This window comes from Styela clava, chromosome 3 (genome assembly GCF_964204865.1).
Source record: "Styela clava chromosome 3, kaStyClav1.hap1.2, whole genome shotgun sequence".
NCBI lineage: Eukaryota > Metazoa > Chordata > Ascidiacea > Stolidobranchia > Styelidae > Styela > Styela clava.
Window position 1 is genome coordinate 21,660,743 of NC_135252.1, and position 23,875 is coordinate 21,684,617.

General features: G+C 35.0%; 1 protein-coding gene across 1 annotated transcript in view; it reads right to left on the reverse strand.

Annotated features, from left to right (window-relative positions):
* LOC120341876 (puratrophin-1-like) overlaps window positions 1-23,875 on the reverse strand; it is a 66,714-nt gene that overhangs the window by 35,989 nt on the left and 6,850 nt on the right. Inside the window, exons 4-9 of the mRNA XM_039410434.2 lie at window positions 23,733-23,820; window positions 20,389-20,475; window positions 19,667-19,783; window positions 17,799-18,031; window positions 16,316-16,454; window positions 15,764-15,886 (exon numbers count right to left, since the gene is read on the reverse strand). Of these exons, the coding sequence (XP_039266368.2) occupies window positions 15,764-15,886; window positions 16,316-16,454; window positions 17,799-18,031; window positions 19,667-19,783; window positions 20,389-20,475; window positions 23,733-23,820 (787 nt within the window). The remainder of the gene's footprint in view (window positions 1-15,763; window positions 15,887-16,315; window positions 16,455-17,798; window positions 18,032-19,666; window positions 19,784-20,388; window positions 20,476-23,732; window positions 23,821-23,875) is intronic.

The following is a 23,875-nucleotide window of genomic DNA, read 5'->3' on the forward strand; positions in this document are numbered from 1 at the left end:
CTGTTCCACAGTTGTAATTCCTTAATGTACCCATCTTCCCTGCACGTCTTCGTAGAAGTCTAAACTTGAGGTGTGAAATACCTAATTAGAAAATGTATATTCTGGTGTCTCTCTAGTCTCAATTCCACCCAATTCACTAATTTGCAGAATATTGCAAATCAAACACCCACAGACACCAGCATACTTGCTAAGTAAACTATGAACTCTCTGCAGACTATATCTTGCAATAAACTTGATACAAACGACCCGAAGAACCGTCTGTGTTTGATCACCAAAAGCGCCCGTCTGGCTGTCACAATACAAGTTAAAATGACTTCGCACCAACTGCTTTAACTTATTTCAAATCCAATCATATTTGTGCTATCAGTCGGGTTTCTGTGGGACCAACTATTCATCTTTCGTCTATTCTTTGTGTCTGTGTCGGTGGACCTGTACGTTTACAATGCAACGATGCTGTAGCAGGAGAGAAGATAAGTATTCTAAGTGATTAAAGAGTCTTGCTGCACACTAACATAAATATATTTATGTAACGTTTTGCCTGGCCATGGTCAGACTTCCTCAGACGATGTGCAGCAACTCTTGAATCCCTTATGATCATATTTATTTGTATATACATGCCTATCTGTAACATAATATTACTGCGGTACATAAGGACATGGGAAACGACACGCTAAATTTATACACTCGCTAGTCACACAATGCATACGTGTGCTACGTACTAACGTTTGTATAAATATCTGTTTCCCACAAATGAAAACGGTACATGAGGACCACAGGAACGGTAAACGGCTAAATTTTTTACGCTCGCTCGTTTTTCAACTAGCCACTAAGATGATGTGTACTCATTTGTACATATATCTGCCCATCTGTAACATACCACTACTGGCCATATACTCACTAGTTATACGAATAAGTGTGTTATGTACTAAATATGTATGTACAGTGTACACATTTGGGTGTTCCCGAAGTATGCGAACCAAGATGGCGGACATCGGAACGTAACATGGGTAACAGGTTAGGGTTAGGCCATAATCTTTTTCCAATTTTCCTTATTTTAGTCCTATTATCAGTTCGAAGACTAGCCAAGAGCCTCCCGTAGTATTTATACCTAAAATTATGGCCTAACCCTAACCTAGTACACATATTACATTCCGATGTCCGCCATCTTGGTTCGCATACTTCGGGAGCCCCCACATTTGTATATATCTGTCTATCTGTAGAACATAATACACCAGTAAAACAAGTCAAAAGAAACGATGCCCGCTAAATTCAAGTATGCTATGTAATCAGTGTACATACACTCATCTGTGTACAACTGTCTATATGCTGCATGTATTACACTGGAACATAATTGCATAAAGTACTATACACTAACACTTGCACATTTACACAACGAGCAAGCGAGCTATGTGGTGGATATACGCGTCATGTGATTTGAATAACCTTCTGCACGAGACTATTTTTAGAAACTCATGTCCTTCTTTGCACCGAGCATTCCAGAAATCTTACAAATTTGTGCGACTGATATGCCCCACTGCGCGTCAAGACGTTGTGGTTTTCATATCAGCAGATGGGTTGTCTGTCTAATGTCTTATTTTGATATCGGTTACTCTATTCTACAGTTGTACTTCTTTAATGCACCGTCTTTCGTATAAGTCTTCGTAGAAGTATATACCGGCAGTTAAGGTGCAAAATACTTAATAAGAAAATGCATATTCCGGTGTCTTTTCAAGTCTCAATTTCACCCAAATCACCAATTTGTATTCACAGAATATTGCAAATCAAACAATCAAAGATACCAGAATACTTGTGGTTGATATGACAAGAACAGGTGTCCAGAACTACCGATATGTTTGAGAAAAGGGCGGGTACTTAGAAGAATTATTGTGCTATCATAGTCACTGATATTTTCGTCCGATATGCTCTCTTTGATTTCGTTTATATTAAATAAAAGTGGGTTGTAAACTTGTAGTAACGTAACTTCCCTTGGCTTAATCTGGTATGCCCTCCCAAATCTTTTCCGAAAGGTTTCATTTGATGCGCACACCGCCCAAACTCATCCTAAGATCCTAGAGAGTTATGAGGGAAAAGACAGAATAGTATATTGTTTATTTTTGAAGAAAAGTAAGGCAATTACAGAGTACCAATATATAAATCTTCAAAAGTCACCACTTTATACTAACCGCTGGATAAGTTCGGTTATTGCCTCACCTAATCTGAGATACAGATGTGGGGCAATAGCAGTACAGCACCCACTTAAAACTTCGAATGTTTCCGCTCACTTATGCTTTATACCAACAACTTAATAACGCGACGAAGCAAAATCTCCCCACAAATGGATCCGCTCTTTTTCATCTGTTCAAACATTATTTCGTCACAATTCAAACAATAAGCGTCTCGCGCGCAATCGCTAACTGGGTTAACTGCTTTACGCAAAAATAACTTTTCCGTCGCTAATATTTCTATTGTGACCCCTAACAAAAAGGACAATGGGGAAAAAATATTTAGCAACGTGACTATAGTAAAGTTTTCGATTTATGTCATAGCCATTGTCGAATTTACGAGGTGAATATGACAGTTAAAAAACACTTGACCGCAGATTGATCCAAGTTTCCGATCGTGATAAAAATAAGATTTATACAAAGGCAAGAATGTGAATTTACGTCAAATGTCTGTTTGTCAAGACCAAACATTTGTAAACAGAACTTTGTACAAACGAATACACATAGATGATTAGCACGTTTATTGCCTACAAATAGGCAAATTTGTGACGTCGGATGACATTCCCAAGGATTTGGTGGTTTGAGATCAAATATCAATCGCACGGGATTTGCGTTTGTTGAATCGGGCTCGATTACTGCATGTTGAAATTTATATAGATGTTGACGTGAATTTGGGGGTCGAGACACATCAGGTTTCGACATGTCTATTTGTTACGAACATTGTATAGTCCCACGCGCCACACACAAAATACATACAGCATCAGCTTTTAGCACACATTTCTGGGGGGTGTTCTTTGGATCGAAGATTGGGACGCGAAATTGGCTCAATGGGTCGCGGTAAATTCCCTTTCGACACTAACTTATGTTGAACCAAAACATCGATCAAATTTGAATGATTTGAAACATGTACCTCTCCATCAACGAAATAGAGCCAAGACTCGATCTTCAGTTCAAGAATTTGCAAGCACATCGGTCTCATTAATTAACGGCATTGTCAATTTTATTATTCATTTTTAAATATTACTGAATTTCACTTTTTTTATTATTTTATTCCTTGGGGTCGCAAAAATTTTGGCCGCGCCGAGTGCGTCGTGATTAAAAAAAAGCACTGCTTTAATATACAATATATGCTCATACAAAATAGCAATTAGCTTCACGACAATATACAATTACGACGGAGAATCAAATTGCTTGCTTGTTAATATCGCAGAACGTGATTAATTTGCCACTAATTGACGCATTTATAATCCCATTGGGCGGCAAAAATACTGAGAAAGCGACTCGATAACTCCAATTACATCTGAAACGGTTTCATAATAGGCTAATATAGACTTTGGAACAAACTGGATATGCTACTAGAGGCTACAGAAGTTCAATTCAAATAGAAGTCAAATGAAATAACTAACCTGGCTACTGAAATAAAACTAAAATATATTCGGAAAACACATTTTATTAAGTGATTTAAGAGTCTTGCTGCACACTAACTTCTTCGCCCAGCCCTTCCAATCTTTCTATTTGCTATTGTTCTTGTATGCTCTCTAAATTTCATGAGAGTTGGACAAAACTAATTACTAATAAACTACAAAGCAATGTTCTTCTTACAAAAAGAATTTACTCAACCTCATAAAAACCTAAATTTAAAAATATTTAGGAACACAAACATCATTTACCAGTAATTATTTAATAATAACTACTATTAATTTGTTCAAAACAAAGCCATACCCCTAGCAAGCAAATCTATTTTAATTTAGCGAAGATTTAAATGCTTCGTAATATCTACCAATACCAGCATAAGGCATCTTGTTCGTCTGCACGATATAACTATTACGCTTTCCCTCATTCGAGATGAAGCGGTCACAACGGGACATTGTTCCGTCATATGCGATTTAACGGGTCACTGGGCAGCAATAAAACAAAGTTTTTGATTGGCTATTGATACGTCAATCAATATAATCTGTATAAAAATAGCAGATGGAAGATGACGGTAAATTGGACTCAATTAAGCGTACCCCGTTTTATATACTTCAACTAACTGCATATGAGAATTGAGAATAAGATAATATCTTTCCCGAAATAGAGTATTAGTGAGCCTTCTTAGAGGTTAGATCACAGCCTTACCTTTCTCAGTTAAAACAAAATATAACTTCATAACAAATTCAGACCGAACAGCTAATATTACAAATAATTTTTTTGCAAGAATTCGGTGAATATATTCCTATTTATTTATAAAGCAAGAAAACGTACAAATAATCTTAATAGAAGCAACGAGTTATCCTTACAAGGCCACCCAAAGGTATAAAACCTAGCGAGACTAATCTATCGAATGGGCAATGAAATTACCGGTAGATATTTTCTCATTGAATCGCGATCCCCTGATTGCCCGCTTTATTGCCGGAACGTGAATCACTGGTAAACAAAACCTGGATTTCTAAGATACCTTTGGGTTACTGAGTAAACACCGGACTCCTTCAAAATCAAACAACACACTCATTTAGAAATTGATTAAAGTATTTTACGATCTATGTGTTTTGTGCAATAAATTAAAATAGTGGCAGTGAAAGGATGTTGTAAATTAGTTCACAAGATTGAAATATAGATAAATATATCACTATATTGGAACGACGCATCCGCGGAGAGTAATTTGGATTGTCATATTGGCAATGCGTATATATGGTTCTTATATCGCCAATTGGAAAGTCTCCTTCGAATAGGTTTATATAAAGACAGCGGCTTGGAAAAATGGATGTATATATGGTCCCAAACGCAAATTCAAAAGCCTTCTTCATAAAGCCAATAATCAGTGTCAGTATTACATTTTTTCACCATCATGTAAAAACACTTTTCGCAAACAAAATAAAAAACAAACGTAAAAATGGTATTACGGGATGAAAAAGGCGCGAAACAGTATACCCAATAGTCAATACTGGTTATCAAGCAGCGACACCTGCCTCGTTATAAGACAGAAGAGTATATTTCGTCACTAGAAATTTGGGTTACGATGACCGTATTTGAGTATTTTATTTGATAAATTAACACAGTGGCGATGAATAGTTGTTGCAAATAGGTAGGTTATCAAGTTAGTGATCGGGATAGATATTTCGCAATGATCGATATTTGAATGACTTTTTCAATAGAGAGATATGACATATATAGGCATTTATCGCCTAAATGCAAGTTGTAACTATGGTTCCTATGTATTACTTCACAATGAAGTTACCAGACAAAGCATTTAACATTTTATGACTTCCTAATTAATGTAGAACTTACTGTCGTACCAAACCGGAAACCAAAGATGGAAAACATTATTTGCCATTCCGGTATTTATTTAAATTCCACCGATTATTTTTTAGAAAATCCATTGTGGTAATTCGCACTTATAAGGTGATTAGCGCTCACTTGTCTCAAGAACATAGAATACGACTTGAGTCAGGGTGCAATATACTTAAGTACTCCGTACTTATTGCTTCTGCGTAATTTCAAGAGTCATGGTCACCATTGGAATTTTGTGAGTTCCCTGTTATAAATTCATCAAATCAGTCAGATTTCCGCACATGAATGACCCTAACCACAAATTGAATTCTGTTTTATCCCTTTCAAACGTTATAGATCATCAAATACGTCTGAATTTCGTACTCAATGACCCTTACCCTAACCACAAGCGGAACAGGAAGACCTCTTCTTACGTTTTTATACGAGGCGTTTTCACACATTCACCTCGAATATGGTTCTGGACAAATTCGTAAGAAATATATCACGTAATTTGACTAATCTTCTTAATTTCCTAATTTTTTTTACAATTATCTATTTAATCACACTTAGGAAAAGCAAACAAAAACTTGTTTAGAAATCTTTCATCAACACTATAAAAACAATCATACGCTGGAACCCACCGCGCTTGTAAATTCAAGCAGGAATTAATTCAGAAGCTCATAAAACCTAATGAGATGGTTAGCAAGAGACTTAAATATTTGACTTGTAATTTCAACATAATTGAGTTTTGATCGCCAAGAACGCCAATCATGGCCATAAAAGATAAAATATTATTATATATTTAAAGTTAAATTCTTTTAGTACTCATGTACTATACAAACGGTAATGAGGTCAGATTATTAACAAGTAATAGATTTAAACCCCGTCGCTCCTTTGTCCCCATAATATTTTGAAGGAAACTTGTAAACAACTTCGTGGCACCGACAAAAAGCCTACTTTTTTCGAGGAAGCGACTCCTATTGTATCCCTTGTACAAGCACTCAATCTGAATGAGTAGTCACTTCAAAGGAATCGCACCTTTAAGTCTGTTTTGATGATTTGTTTATGTACACAAATCGTGGGTTACTCAACTCCTTTGGATTTACATGCCTTTTTCTCGGAAATAGTCAATCTTTTGTAAGTAATTTGTATTTTTGCTTTCCTAACATGGCATATACCTGATCATAGCCGAACCAAAAAATCTCAATAAAATTTTTTCAATTTTATGAACATGATAAAGGAGAACTGCGTCATTGTCGTAAATAATCAGTTTTTCGCTGCCGTTATAAACTTCTCCATAAAGCTATGCTGTATATTATCCTATATGCTTTCTATAGTACAAATACATGGACCTCCAACTCTGGAATTTTAGTACGTATGTACCATATATCTTGGTTTTATTTGAGTTATGAAACGATTCCTTGTTTTAGTTATTCGTTATATTATATTATGGAGTGTCCGTCCACTGACAAGAAAGGTGCTACTACTATTGTAAATACCTAAATGTTCCACGGCATCCAAAATGTTCGGCATCGCCTACCTTATATATTACATCTTGGGTGATGTGAAGGACATAGAATTCAATTCTGAGTTCCATCAGCCCCGACACAAACGAAAGTCGAACGATCTATCCAAACGAGACTTAGTTAAAAACTCAACACGACTACTAGCAACAGATATGAGCTGAGTACGGCTATCGCTAGTCTTTCTGAATATGATACTTTCTATATCAATCCTGGCCCAGAACTGCAGGGATTAAGTAATCCGTTAGAAATTGCTGTATTCGCCTTGCTGTGCACTGCATTGGTTCTGAATACCTAAATGAAAAATAACTTACTACATTGGCGAAGACACTCGGCACTCGCCCAGTTATTCGAAGCAAATCATAAGACGAAGATTTAAGCAGCCAAGCATTGCAGTTTGAAGTCTAATTAATTCATTAAACTTCTAAAGCAAGAATAATTAAATTACAATCAAATCCAAAGCGCAATAAAACCTGCTTAAACGCGACTCACACAGGCAGAATATATGCTACAGCGCTAGGAGCGTGCCAATTAAATATCAATTGAATCCAACACAACAGGCCTTTCTAATAAAAAAGCGCGTTGTGTGGCTTCAAGGGCGGCTTCAGGTTTATAATCATCTCTGAATTTATGATGACGCACGTTAAGTCAGTCAATTATAAAGCATCCATAATTAATGAGCGACCTGAATCGTTGAAAACTTGAACAACGTCAGCTGGTAAACAAGACAAGATCCCGGCCATCGCACGTGATGCCAAGGGACTCAAACCCCGAACGATTTGCAATTCTCATTATATTCTGAAATAAAATGCCGTGAATGCGTAAGTTCAAATTTAGTCCCAGGATCCCAATCCTATTAATTATTCTATGTGATTCGGGAGTCTTCATATATACACTAGACTAGCCTAAACGTAAACACTAGACTAAATGTATTTCTGTAATGGAGGTCAGGCATAGCACATGATGCTAAGGGATTCGATTTGTCATTCTTGATATATATACCTCAAAAGACACTTGTGTGATGCAAAGTGTAGCCTATCCCGGGATTTGAAATATTGTCACAAAATCTCTAGCGCAGTCAGATTTATTAATTTACCTTTCTCGATATATTCTGAATTATAATTATATATCACTCCAAAGATTTCATAACTAGTCACAAACTCTTAAACCCTGGCAAAACCGAACGATTTGCCATATTCAGCATATTCTGTGATTCGGGAGACGTTATATGTATTTCTGGAACGTACGTCAGACAAGCATACTGAACAGTTCGTCATCCCTGAAACATCCCGATGCCGACGATCGCCGTCGAGAGATTTAGAATTTAGACCTGAAATTCTAGCCCTGGTCAAGTTTGAACAATTTAATACTGTCAATACATGCTGGAAAATACTTATGACGCAAATGGTTCCCGATCAGGAATAAAATTCAGTCTCAAATCCCAAAGTCGGTGACAAAAAAACAAATTCAATTAATGCAATTTCGTGCAGGGGACCATCCAGAAATCTGAATATCGCACGCTAAGAATTTATATTGGACTGACCTGATATCGCTGGCCCATATCGGTTTTCAGTTCACATAACGTCTTAGGGAAATGTGTGAATCCGAATTATATAAACTCAATTTATTTAAATTTATGGAAAATGAACGACTTGACTTTTGATATTCCTTGTGATGAAGCGCCAGTGCATTCGCGTGAAATCTCATTTTCATCGACGATCTTGTTGTGGCGTCATAATCATCACTTACGGCTACTTAACCAATAAGAAAGCAGAAAACAGCGATATTGCGTGATGAAGTGCGTGAGGTCGAAAGTTTGCTGGACAATAGAGTGCGTGCTAAGGCATATAATTTCAGTGTTTTCTTGATACTATTTTGACTGGTGTGCACTATATGGGATCGAATCAAAGAACATATTTTTCAAGCTTGTCTAAAATTCCAAAAATGAAAAAATGGGGTACTTAATGGTGGGGATAAATGGATATGCTATTTTTAGACTGTGCATATGAATATTCAAAACGAAACTGGGGAAATTCTGAAAAAAAATATCACAAAGCCATGTATCATAAAGCTAGATTTGAGTGTTTGTACCTTTTAGTATATGAAACACGGCCAGAGCATACGACTTAGACCGGAATCCAAATTACGGCTATTCGAACAAATGTACCTTAAATAATTCTGAAAATGCGAATTGTTGTTCTTTTTTTGAAAATTTATCATTTTTTTCCACAAAATATGACACCATTTAGATTTAATGGCCACGATATTTAGTTTTCCACCAATAGTTTTCTGATTCGAGACCCTTGATTCTGTTTATTTGGCTTAGATTAGGTTGACTACGTGGTAATACCTTATTCGAATGTGGCTATTTGAAAAACTAAATAGAATTTAATCATACTTATACTAGACCCGAGACCTTCACATATCTAAAACTATCTCCAATCTCCACAACAACTGAAAACACGTGTCCACTTCACTGCAAACTCATTCTCTTGATAAATCTTCGGTCATAATGCTACCATTGTGATATGAAAATGTCGAGGCCTGAGGGTAGATAATAACTTCTTCGTGATAGGTTTCTTTGTTTAATCATAATTGTAGGTTTGATAAAGCTCTGTTCCATTCAGGACTTTTATTAGATTTCACTGTGAGATAATAATCGCTCGTCTACGAGCAGATGTGGACCTACAACTTACTTTGTTTGTGTCGACAAATTAAACATTTAATTTTACAATAAATACAATTCTTAATACACCTGGCTGCTTTAAATATTGTAAAAAAGACTCATAAGGTTAAAGTCGTGAGAGAATTAGGCTTGACCACACGGTTAGATTATACTAATACCGGATATGATTGCAAAGATGGTCAAACGGAATAATTTTGCAGTCTTGCATATTTTAGAACGCATCTAACATATTTCTAATTGTGGAATTTGTAAGCAGTCTTTGCAGAAACCGAATATTCTACCTTTTTCAAATACAATCTGAGAAAATATTTTCGAATACATCCTGAATTGGGGGCAAAATTACATAAATAGATATATCTTCACGTTGATCTGAAACTACATAAATATAGAAGTCATTAGTTGATCTGTGTTGTTTGTTACCAGTTGAAATATAGTACGTTTCGATATACTTGCTTGTCCTAATTAATCTACTTGTTTCAATTGTTTCGATCCACCTGTACTTTAAATTCTTGATTTCTAAATTAAAAAGTTTATCACGGTAATTTAAAAAATTACTACAGACATATCCAATATAATGACTTTCGAATGTATGGACATCCCTGTTTTTAAGTAGTATTTCCTTCCTAGAAACAATAATAATTTCTCAAGACCAACACACATTCGTTAAATATACTCATGTGCAAATCCCTTAATTTTGCCGCTCAACTTCATATATCCACATACTAAGATCATATTGTCAAAAGTGCTAATATTTATTCTTATCCAGAATATAACACCCATCGGAATAAGTATTCCTTTAAGCCTCGAAATCATTTTCTCCCAGAAAAGTCGTTTTTCTCCCAGTCTCCAGAAATTGCCGCAAATGAATTTTCGCTTTGAGCAACCCCATTTACACCCACACATAACACAATCAATCAATCACACTCTCGACAATTACTGAAAATGGATCGCGTCTAAAATTAAGAAGTTTATTTTGACTGAAAACATAAGATCTAAGACCAGAAAGACCGTCTATGGATTATAATGACAGACAGGATATACACCTTGGAAATACACACACTTAACTGAAATATATATCACAAAGTATATTGCAGTTTATTTATATTCAGAATATTGGAAAACGCTGCATTTGCAATACAGAATTTCAAAATAGCGGGCAATTTGGATGATGAAGGCGATAAAGGCATTTAAATTCTCAAAAAAGTCTGAAACATTTGCGAGAGACACCAATACATTCATTCCAATTTAGGAACTGATGAAAGCCGAGTGACACAAAACGCAAATACAATTTTTTCTTGTCAGGCGAGCTTGCATATTCAGCAAATGTGATGCATCAGACGAAAACATTCGAAATAATATACTCGAGGGTCGAGATAGAGTTTTGAATAGCGAGCAATTAGCAATGAACTGATGTATGTTAAAACATAGACACACCTTCCACGATTAACATTAAATCTAACAAATGACTTTGAAACAATCTTTATAACTATCCGTACAAGTTACGCGAGACTCCCACTCTATCGTGGATCCGAATCCGTATAATGCAAGGCTACTGTACCATACTATGTACCGTAATTCAAGAGTCCTACTGCGCACTAACACAATTGTATTTATGTACCGCTTCGTCGGACTAAAATCAGACTTCCTCATATTTTATTTCATTGCGATTTTTTAACCTTTCAACAAAACAGTCATTTCTAATCTGTCAAACTTTCTACACTTCAGCAAACGCGATGCACACAATCCGGAAACCTGGCGAGGCAGCGGTGCCATTCGCATGAATGCACAAATGAGGATTATTTGGTCCAATGTGTGTCAGCTTGCGTTGTAATTGTGTTTTCATTTCCGCGGAAAATTGCTAAAATGCATAATTTTTACATATAAAAGACCAAGAATAACGTCATCGTGACGTGACCATGACGTCACGAGGTAAAATGAAACAGGATATCGATGTCTAAAGATATGCATTAATATGTAAAATATAAACCGGAACTCAGTTGATACTAGCTCTATTAATAATACCCGATAACAAAACTATATTTAGAAACTCAATAAATAAATTTAAACAGTTTATTGATCGCCTCCTCAATCTTCGTTGCTTTCAGAAGGGAATAAAGTTAAACGAATATATTAGCAAAATATTTTAATTTTAATATAGTAAAATACCAAGCATATATCGTTCGTAAGTGATTTCGTGAGTGATTTATGGAATGATTTACCGGTTTATCGAATATAATACATGTAACAATATAATACATTTAAACGTTATCATAGAAATGAATAGGCATAAAACAGTAAAAACTGCCAAAGCGAATCACGTGGCTATCAAGTTCCAGAAATAAATGTAATTAACTGTTCTTGGTATAAATAAATGACGGTCAAATAATCAAAATAAAAAACACATAAAGAAGACTATTTTCGTTTAAAATAAAGTCTCGTTTAACTGTTCTCAGCTTTTTATTTAAATAGACACCCCTATACTCGCGTGTCAGATGATATATATGACCAATAATCCGTTTTAAACTACTAAATAATTCTAAAAGGGTTCTTACCACGAAAGGATACATGTTATACTAAAATGTATATGCCGGAAAGCGCAACTTCTGCTTTCAAAATAATCACGCGGCAGGAAAACGTCATCTTACCAAATTTGGAAATACGGGGCTAATGATCTAAAAGGGTCGAATACATAACTAGCTATAAAAAGGAACATTACCGTTACAGACTTCGCAGGTTCAGCCGATAATTGTATTTGGTAATATAATAATCGATAATTTTTGCTTTGAGGATGTATTTTATGAAAATGAACCATCAGTGGTGACAGAATTAGCGGTTTTAATACTTACTTATTTAATACTTAATAATTACTGTCTTGATAGTTCGAGCGGTGTCGTAATTCTGTAATGGTCTCATTTACACGTGCACTTGAGTATGTTTGCATGATTACAGTATTCTTCCGGCGGAAGAACTTGGTGGCATCGTTATTTTTAATCCCGTCTAGATAAGAGAGACCGGATAGTGAATCTCGCATGAGCACTCGTCCAGTCTGTATTTGTAAATAGCTACCGGTAGTTAATATAGTAACTTTCACACTTTAACTTCGAACTGGACAAGTAATGAACGCTGATGCAAAGACTTGAATGGCGGAGGAAGGGATTTTTGTTTGTGGTTGCGTGATAAAGCGATATTTTCAACATATATTAATGATAAGCAAACATGTAAGACTTCTTTTTGTAACACGTTTTAATTAAAGTTTAGTACGTTTCAAACCAGAGAACAATATGCAGCCGACCACAAACCCAAAATCTATTACAACCCTATACACAGTCTATAAAATAAGGTCCTAATATTCAAAACACCTAAAAACAATTCTTTTGGCAACACACTTTTACTAATTTTTGCACGTTTCCAACATCACTTGAGGTTTTGTTTGACCTTGAAATGGCTTATATCATTTTTTTGATCGCCCGTTATGGTGATTAATTAAGGAGTCGATATATACTCACTCTTATTATACCTACGACAATAAGGTAATGGAATTACGGAAGTGATCAAGACCTAGAATTTGAAAGTAATTGGCCGCAACGTATACAATATAGGGTCAAGTGAAATTTAATAATTTAAACAATTCAGAAACGACGGAATTCCTCAAAATGCCCTCGTCAAAATATGAACTTTACATATAAGAAACCATTACAATAATATATTCTTTTGCTAAGTGACCAAGTTCCGCTTAGTTTGTTCATCTGATTATGTGATCATTTCATATTTCTTTTTATTGAGTATTTTATCGCCCGTTGTGCTGATAAAAGAGTCGAAATATACCTACACTTATGCAACCCAAGCACAATATGTAGACGATCATAAATTCAAAATTTGACTGTAACCGTGAACAACGTCCACCTAATAGGGCCAAATGAAACTTGATATTCTAAACACTTCAAAAATTACGAAATTTTTAAATGTAACTCGTCAAAATATGAACCTGGTTGACACTTATGAAACCATAAACGCCTGGGAAAGTTCAATATTGGTGAAATTGACATTTGAGAAAGTCAAGAGCAAGCACTGGGTTCAACATCCGCAAATACACAGGGTGTCCATGAAGTCCCTTTACAATTTCAATTTTGTTATGAAGTCAATTCTCAATATATCTTAACCAGGTTTGTTGTTTTTTTAATCAGTAATTGTTTTAAGTATTTTTACTTCATTTAATAAATCTGTGAGGGCAAAAATAATATAGGGTATCGATGAATTCCCTTTGCATTTTTTGATAATTTCAAGATACGATGGACACCCTATATTTTTGCCGTTTGTAATTGCCTACATCGCAGCTGAAGTGTGATATTTACTGGATATTCTAAAATGCATATTCGCTTCTGCAATCATGGCTAATTATAAAGTGTCGCTCAGTTTGGTGACGGTGACGTTTATACGCCTTTGTTCCGAACAAGGCCATGTGCAAGTAGTCAATGATACGTAAACAGGCTGATATTTCCCGGAAAGGCTGGAGTCTTCCAATTCGGTATTGTTACCCAGCCTACCCAGTGTAGTAAGTCTTAGGTAAAGAAGATGGGCAAGAGATCGGTCAGAAATCTTCCAACTATGCATTGTCAAAACCCCAAAAATTCAATTTAAGGGTACCATTCGAAAGCCACGCCAACCTTCACAAATGTGTCGATATCGTATCAGCTCAAAACAAGAACAAATCGAAGTTTTTGTTATTTAATTTATTTAGAGTGCCTTTCAAAAATAAATTTTCACGCTTTTCAATTTTTTCGATATTTGTAGGATAGTAAATTTTCACACCCTTTATATAAATACCATCCAATAGTGTGGTATTGGTATATATACTTTAAAAATACAATTAAATATGTATATAGTGAACACATATTGAATTTGTGGTGTTGTGAGAAACGTCGCGACGATAGAATTTAAGACCGAGGAACATTCATGGCCATAAATAAAGATAGATAAAACATGGGGCCGAGACATGAACCCTGGCTAAGTTCAAGTGCGAACTCTTTAGTTGGAGATATACCAGACACCAATTGTGGGTTAGTTTCAATTAAGAGCTAGACGGCACTCACGCAGTGTGTGTACCAGGTTCGGGTTAGGCCATAATATTATTACTTATCGATTTTAATCGGTAAGTATGTTGATAGGTATTTGTCTGTCTGTATGTCTGTTAGATACATGTGATATCTCACGAAAGCGAGATTGAATCTGCTCCAGATTTTGCATGTGCATTCATATTATCTCGGACCAGAAGCCTATTGATTTTGGGCGAATTATGTCGTATAATTAGCGAGTTATCAATTAATTAGTGATGGAACACAAGGTGTCACTATGGAGTAAGAGCGCTGTTTTGGGGGATCCCCTAACTTTCGATCGATAAGTCTTCGGTCTCTGACCGATATTCTCGTTCTGATTTTACTTATTTTAGTTCTACTACGAGTTCAGGGACTGTTTGTGTTAACCAAGTGAGTATACATAGGTTTCAGTTCCTGTACACAACTTGATGTAAAGTAGGCGAACAAAATTAGTTACCTCCATATTGGTGGTACATCACTTCTGGAGCGCCCTACCTTGAACTGTGATAAGTTCTGCTTGCAATTTTTAAGCTTACTAATATTAAAAACTTTCTGTTTGCTTTCCTGACGTCCATATTCATGCTCTTATCCTTTTTCAAGAACCCAAATGAGATTATGAAGCCAAAATAAGCTTGCATTCAATAAAACTCTAGCACAGTGTATGTAGCATACGGAGTATATGGAAGATCATCAATAATTTATAAATACATATCGACTGTCTTAGCCACAGACCGCGCAATTGTGACGTAATTAATTTTGTCTTCTGATACAAACTTGAAATCCCGCTATTCTTGTTGACACATTTAAACTACATATATTATTTAAAGGTGTCGCCGATGGATAACCAGAATTCGTTTTCGGCGTCTCCTTCATCCTAAACTGCAATTTTTCTTTAATTTCTTCTTTAATTTGTGTATGTATACTTCGTTTTTTCAGTATGATAAAGAAAATAATTACTAATTACTGAATTCAAATAAACTAGGAACTCACCACAACTTCCAAATAAAAACGATCGAATTCCACTCTTTGTTTTCTCAAATCGTTCAATGAATCGGCGACTTCTCCAAACTTCTGATGGAGCTCGTCACGACGATCAGATGCCCATGACAATATCTATAGATGGATAAGAAATAAATGCACATTTTAATGGAAGATTCTAAAAGTATTGCCCGGATCTTTTTTGTTTATTTTATGTGCTTTCACTTTTTGGTAATTGGAATCCTACTTTTTGTACGTTTCAAATTTATCCCAATTCACAGGTAAATCTGCATTTGATTTGTTTGTTTGGTATTGTTATGTTGTTTTGTGTTATGCCAGAGCGACCAAAATGAAATTGATTGATTTGTTAAGATTTTCATATTTTCCTTAATGGAAATAAAAGGCAACTTTCCTGATTAGACTGTTCTAAATTATTCCCTCGATTAAGAACTTGGAATGTTGACAATAACTCATATCGATTCGTTTTGGACATCCCTGACTGAAACAGCATCAACGATATATGGAAAACACTCGATAACATGGCATGAAAAATTACACCCTTACTCTGTCACAGGATTCTTCAAATTGTTTGACCAATAGATGTCGCTCAAGAGCAAGCAATCTCTCGTCAGCAGCCTGGACAAATCTCTGGATTGCAGAACAAACTGATTCATAACTGGAGTGAATCCGATCAGAATAAGATCTAAATAAAGAAAAGTAATCATTGAGCAAGTATTTAAAATTAAATTTAACTGCTTGTGTCGAATAAGTTCAAACTAATTGCAGTTCTATCAATAAAATGGAACCTAAGTCAAGCATGGAAAAAATAAGGAGGTTAATTAACAAAACCGGTCAGGGCTAATAACCAAGTAAGGGGCTTGGGTGTAGGTGAGTGAATACGTACCACTTCTTTTGGCAAAACCTTCCATTTTTGTTCCGTACGTTTTAAACCTTATCCAAGGTTTTGTTTGCTTTCCTGATTTCATAATCAGTTTTTATTTATTTGTTTTTATCAATCATTTAATCGGCTTTCATGCTGATTATGAAGTCGAAATAAACTATTTTATATACTTGAGCAATATTATCAGTTTTTCTTTCCCAAAAGTTAATTACAAAAATCTAATGATAATCATCCTGTGCCTCTGGCACAAATAACTGGTTAACTATTTTATACTCAACATGAACCGAAAACAAGACGAGGGGCCTCAATTCGCCATATGATCATGTCATGTCGGCTCACAAGTTTTCCTATCTCCCAAAATAAACGAAATATAAAACTCTACTCTCCTAATGCTGATAAATTCGGAAGCAAACACGTAGACAAAGGTTGTGAGATTGGACATCTGTCTTGTGTTCTTAGGCCTGTTATTCCACACAGGTGAAATTCTGTGGGTCGGTCGAGATATAGATATGATCTTCAGCAATTTAAACTGCTGTACTGCTATTGCTATTTTCATTATGACTCCCTCACCCAACAGATTCATGCATAAGGAAATAAAAAACTATTAGTCAGACAGTTGGACCATGGCTCATGAATTTTCCCTCCCATGGGCAAATATGAAATTACTATCCGATACAGAAGTGGTACGGCTTGTGACCCCTTCAGAAAGCTTTTAGCACTCATGGCCACCTGTCTATTATACCACTGGTATTTCATAGTGTTTTTTAGATTAATAGACGCCAAATCCCATTGTGTTCAAAAACTTGTAACAAAGAGAAAACCCCTGTGAGGAGGTAGTGATGAACTAGGAAGAACGGGAGGTTTACTTGTGAAAGAATAAGTAAAATTAGTTGTATGCTTAGCATTGTGCTTCCCCGCTCCAACTGCTCTGTGGCCTCGATAATGGGACACGGGCCCCCTCTGCGCCATACAAATAAAAAGATGAAATTTAAAGAACAATTTCATAGAAAGAACACAACCTCCAATAAAGTTGGGATGATAAGAAATAAGTGTGCTGGTCAATCAACCACACAATATGTACATTCACACGAAGCAGAGCAGCTTTCAATTATTCAAAAAAAATGGAATTCAACTCTGTCCACTTACTGGTTTTCTTGCTTAACACTGCCGTTCAAATCTGTAATGAATCGATGACCCGAATCATGAAGGTCACGAACTCTTGGGTCGTCAAGCAAACTGGTCATGGTTGACCGATGTCGGTTCAACATATCTGAGGTATCGTTCAATGTAGTAGGCAATGTCGCTGTTGTCATTGACACTGTGTTGCTTGCAAAGTTGTGTTCCAGACGTTCACAAAGTAGTACATATGACTCGATGTCCTGATTAAAAAAAATATATTCAATCACGAGCAATTAAGGTTTATTTCTCACGAAGAGAGGGAAGCTGATGAGAAGGATTGGTTACATGTAGAGTATAAAAATAGTTAGAATAGTTTCATATTTATCCAGAGAGAAGGAATTGAGTAAAATGGATTAAAATTCTGGCAAATCGCGACCTCTTGTCGGCTAACAGACTACTCGACTACACGGACAACTTACCAGATACAACTCGACTACCGAAAGGACTGGTGTGGTAATTGTCTTGTTGCATATTCTACGGCGACATTATTAAGATTATAGGGGTTCAATTTTGTTCCTTTCAGGGCTACAATGACTCTGAACTATGTGGGGTAGATATGAGAATAGTTAACGAAATTTCCATATTTATATCCGGAAAAGAAAAGATGATAGAAGCATTAGAAGGGCCTTAAAGCATATGGCAAACCACAGCCTTTCGACCGGATACTGGACTATGTGGGGTGAAGAAATAGTTATAAGGTGATTTAGTATATCTGTGAGACTGTGAATTCTCAACCTTATATTCGACCATGTTGGGTTTGTGATTGCCTAACAAAATATTTGTTTCAGATGCATAGACTTGGTGATGGGGTAAGCTCTAAAAGACTCAGTTTTGTGTTACGAAAGACATCATATGACATTTATCTCGGCAAAGGTATTAATTGCTGTAGTCAAAGCTCGGCTATTTAAAGCTAATGCATGAATAAATAAATCAGACGTAAACACTCATTGGCACCAAAGTATTGACAACAAGATCAATAGGAAGCAATCAGGAAACCATCAAAGATATTGCTGATTAAAATGAGGCTATGATCAAATACTCAAGGGAAATAAATGTGTGATGGAGAATATAGGTGCAATGACCTAATGGTTGAAATGTCAGACATTGGAGTCTGAGGATAAAGAGGATGATGGAGTTCAACCTTTCTATAAACCAGTCGTACTCAGGTGTAACAAATGCCAAAAATAGCGGCTACTTTGTTGTAGTCTTATTTGGAGTAAGGGTGTTTTAATGCCCCATGAATGCTCTTATTTTGTGGGTTATTTTGAAATATTTACAGCATTTTATTGAAAAGTACAGAACATGCCTGATCTGACATTTATTTTAATTTTAATGACTAATCACCACAGCCTAAGCTCAAATGTAGCCGTAGTATCTTAAAATAAAATAGAACGGATTCTGGTAGAACGGTAAGAACGCAAGGGTGACCCAAAATGAGGAACCCGAACGATATGTACTGGATCAGACATGGGCATAGTTCGGCCCGCTAGATAATTCAATTTGGTCTGCCTGATGCTGCCACAACCAAACTGAAACCAAATTTTGATGTTTTAGTTAAAAATAGCTCAAAAACTTTGTTGAGATTGCGGTTAAATTTAGTTTGGGCACGAGGTTTATTGTTTTCCACTGTTGCTTTTGTAACACTGTAAACATTGTTCATAAAATGCAACTCTTTACGTCATACTTAGATGGCCCGCCAAGAGTGGGTGGGCAAAATATTTGGGCCCTGATCCAAAAACCATACTCACCCCTGTTCTAGATAGACAATTTTTTTTTTTGGGGGGGGGGGGGTCACCCTATATCAGAATATCATATCAAACAATAACTTTCCGTACCAGCCTCTGTTGTACCCATAGTTTGTGATCATACTCCTTCAATCCACCGAAGGCTAGCGGTAAATTCTCAACATCGATGAAGTCAAGGAGTTCTCCATAGCTGTGGATGACATTATGCTGCATAGATAAACAAATGTTAACCCAGTAATCAGAGGTGCAATGAAAAGCATGTTCCCAATATGCCGACTGTTGTGTCATAGGTCAAAGAGTGGTAACAAAAGGTAAAAGTATATAACTGTATGCAACGGTAGTTGTAGCTCCTTGCATATCAATGTCTGCTTATACAGAACTTTGCTTGTAGTGAAAGGCGTCAGTCATATAGGAGTTTCATATAAAAAAAAAGTACACATTCTCCATGTTACCAGGAAGAGCATGAAAATAATAGTTACAGCAAAGAACAAAATACTAAATAATAACTAAATAAAATTGTGTTTTATTAACAAGATAAACCAATGTCAAAAGTCCGTAATATTTCAGTAATATGAGAAAATTATGCAACCGTGTTCTTAATGTTCCTTCCGCCATCCCATGTACTGGAAAGCCATTCAATGCACATTGTTTTGTATGACTGTATTTTTATATGAAAATATGGACATATTCTCCATATCACCAACGAAATGAAACAAGTCACAGCAAAGACCAAAGTATTATCAATAAATACCTAAATTGTGATCGATTCATATTAAATCACAAAACCACATTATAAATCACAAAATTCTTACCTCAGCTTTAATAGCATCAAACTCCGAATGTAAAGATTTGTCTTCAGCGAGAAATATTACCTTTGATATGATGCCGGGTCGATTCCCCTGTAATATAAATTATGGGTTTAGAATGACATCAAATTATATGAAACATGGAGCTTAATTCGGTAACCACATATTCTGGGTCAGACTAAGGTTAAGCCAATTTTGATATTATATGAGTGTTTTTCCAGCATTGCATTTTCTAAACATTTTTGGGAAAACACACATGGTTAATAATGCAGTCATAATTGATACAATGCTTGTACATATACGGATTTAAGAATTTGTTCTAGGTTAGGTATTAAAGTTTAGGTAATTTATTAGGTGTAAATATTAATTGAGGTTTTCTTGTAAAAAGCACCGGTGGGAAATGTCAGATACCTAAAGTATGAATTTTAATAATAAAGTTAAGCGTAAAAAATTCTTCCAATAATAATGAATTTAGATAGACAAATGACATCAAATTATATGAAAAGTAGAGCTTAATTTGGTAACCACATATTCTGGGTCAGTTTAGGTTAAGCCAACTTTAATATTGTATTGCGGATAGTATTGTGCGAGTATGTTTCGAACATTTTTATCCTAAAGTTGAGAGTATTTTTGTGCAAACGTTTTGCATGAATCCTGATTATCATATAAGCATAGTGCTTATAGGCTAATTAGATTTAAGGACATTCGTGGTTCATTCATACACCAATGAGTTGAAAATGACATATACTTTTAAAAGTATTAATAATTTATTATTAAATTTAGTCAAAAAAAAAAATAGAAATAATCAATAGGCTATAGTTTGAAGTTTGAAAACAACTTTGGAGATTTGTTCAAATTCTGGCAGATAAGAAAATCGATTAAAAATAAAGTAACTATTCTACAATGTCAATTAGTAAATTGTTCAATTCATCCTGGTTTTATATTGAAGTTAGTATATCAAGAAACAAATGAAAAAATTCATAGCAAGTGTATATTTTGAACCAAACAGACAAGTTTTTAGGTATTATGTAACTCAACTATATCATATTACATAAAATTAGAATCAAATTATTGACAATAATACGTCTAGGGTTATCTGTAAATCATAATTACGAAGATTAGAAATTGTTGGTCTAGTCAAAACACACATTTATCAGTTGTCTTACCAGTTGCCATCACCCTGAAGAGAAATGGTAATACTAAAGTCACTTTTTATAAAAAGTAATAATTTAAACTCACTCAGACAGACGGACATAATATTATGAGACTTAGGGAAGGTTACGGCATATTTGAATTAGAAAGTTGCAAAATTCCTGGCGACTGGCGTGGATGTTACCATATTCCTCCACTCATGATTTGCAATAGGTAGTAGTAGAGTACATATAAAAGACGGAAGGGAGTACACCAGAGATGTCAAAAATTAAAGAAATTTTCGAATTTATTCAAAATTAACAATATTTGATATTGCATTGTTCGATTCTAAGAATAATCCAGACTAGTTTAATTTGGAAGAATCATTTTGAGCAATTGAGGTTTCATAAAAAATAAAGAACGAATCACATTTTTGTTAATCTTAACTTCCCGAAAATGGAAAGGCCAAGTCTAATTTAAATTTGTGGATTTTAAGTCAAAGTACAAAGACTCACTGTAAAAAATGACAGCATTTTAATTATTTATATAAGACCAAAATCTAAGCTGAATAAAAAAGTAATTCAATATCTATTCATAAATAATGTAGCAATGAATCTTTCAAATCTTGACTTAGGTGACCAAGTGACATACCTAATACCATGAGCTATCAAATTTCATTAGTTAGAAGTAAAAAGCCCTATGAAATATATTCACAGCATAAATAAGAGAAATCTTCATGTATGCGAGAACATGAGAAAAAAACAGGCATATTGCTGACAAAGAGGCGCTACAGAAGTTTGTGTACCAATATGAAGGTAACAAATTTTTTCGCCTACTTCACATCAATTTGTGCAAAGGGACTGGAACTTTTGGGCAAGTTTATATTCACTTGGCTAACACAGACAGTCTCCGAACTAGTAATGAAATAAAACAAGGAAAATCGAAATGAAATTATGGTCTAACTGTAACCCTAACCTGGTACACACACTACGGGAGTACCGACAAAGATTTATATTGTTGTGTCTTACTTCTGAAATATACTGCAAAAGATGAAGGGAGCCCAAAGCCGGTTCCCAAGGATTTTGAATACCTGACATAATAAACTGAAAGTCTGCTATGAAAGTCAAATTTAGTTTTGTTATGTCCTACCTATATGATCTCTCACTTCCTGCCTCATATAACGATAACAAACTTTTCTTCTTTCAACAAATACCTTGCTCTCCTTTTTTCGACATATGACAATGAACCTTCCACGTTTGTAAATACATCCTGGTTATAACGATTAAAAAAAGCTACACCTTCCAATAATCAGACGCATGAAACTTGAGTTTCTAACATCTATATAATCTGTTTTTTCTTCTCTGGTAAATGACATAAGTCTTGGTAGGAAAATTTTCTTCATTCGGAATTATCATAATAAGTATTCAGGCGAAGGATAGAGCCAGGGATGGCCAAAACCGTTCAGAATACACTGTTCAGAATAAATTCTAACAAAATATTGTCGAATATGGTATATCGAATACATTCTAAATTGGGGGAAAATTGCATATATCACTATATCTCCATGTTGATCACATCTGAAACAGCATAAATATATTGTTTATTGTTTTCTTATGTTGTTTGCTATCAGTTGAAATTTCTTACTGTTTGATCTGCTTGTCTGACAGCTAACAATCTCTAATTTTTAAATAAAAATATTCTAAATTATTTCTAAATTAAAAAATGTTTTACATTGAATATAATGAAATTTAAATGTATTCGAATATTTGATTCACTTTGAACATCCTTGGATAGAGCATCAGTTGTCACCAAAGCGCAGAAAACTGACAATAAAACCGTTGATTACTCCTGTGCTTAAAACTTCTACTTTCTTCCAAAATATCATAACACAATCATAGCACAAGATAAACTACTTCATGATAGCAATACAAATGTTTATCCCAGGACATTGCCAAACTTTGCTTTGCAAAATATTTTTTCTAACTGAAATCATGCATCATTGATTATTGTGTTATTAACTTTGACACGATGCAAACTTGGAGAGGCCAGATCTAAAAACAATTTAGGCATTCCTTCAAAAGAAAAGATGGTTTAACTTTGGTAATTCTTGTCTGGGTTATCAGTGCACTTCTTTATCAATCCCAGAAGAAGTTGCATTTTCCTACAAATTCTCTCAAAAATTAAAAAAAAATTATAGAATAAAATTTTAACAATAATACCTGAAACAAAGAAACAGAATCCATAGTGGTTTCCATGTTTTCCTCATGTCGAATACTAATAACAAGAGTGACATATGAAGCCGATGATCTGAATAAAGTACATAAATTGAATAATTTTGTATAATTTCAATAACTTGGTATCA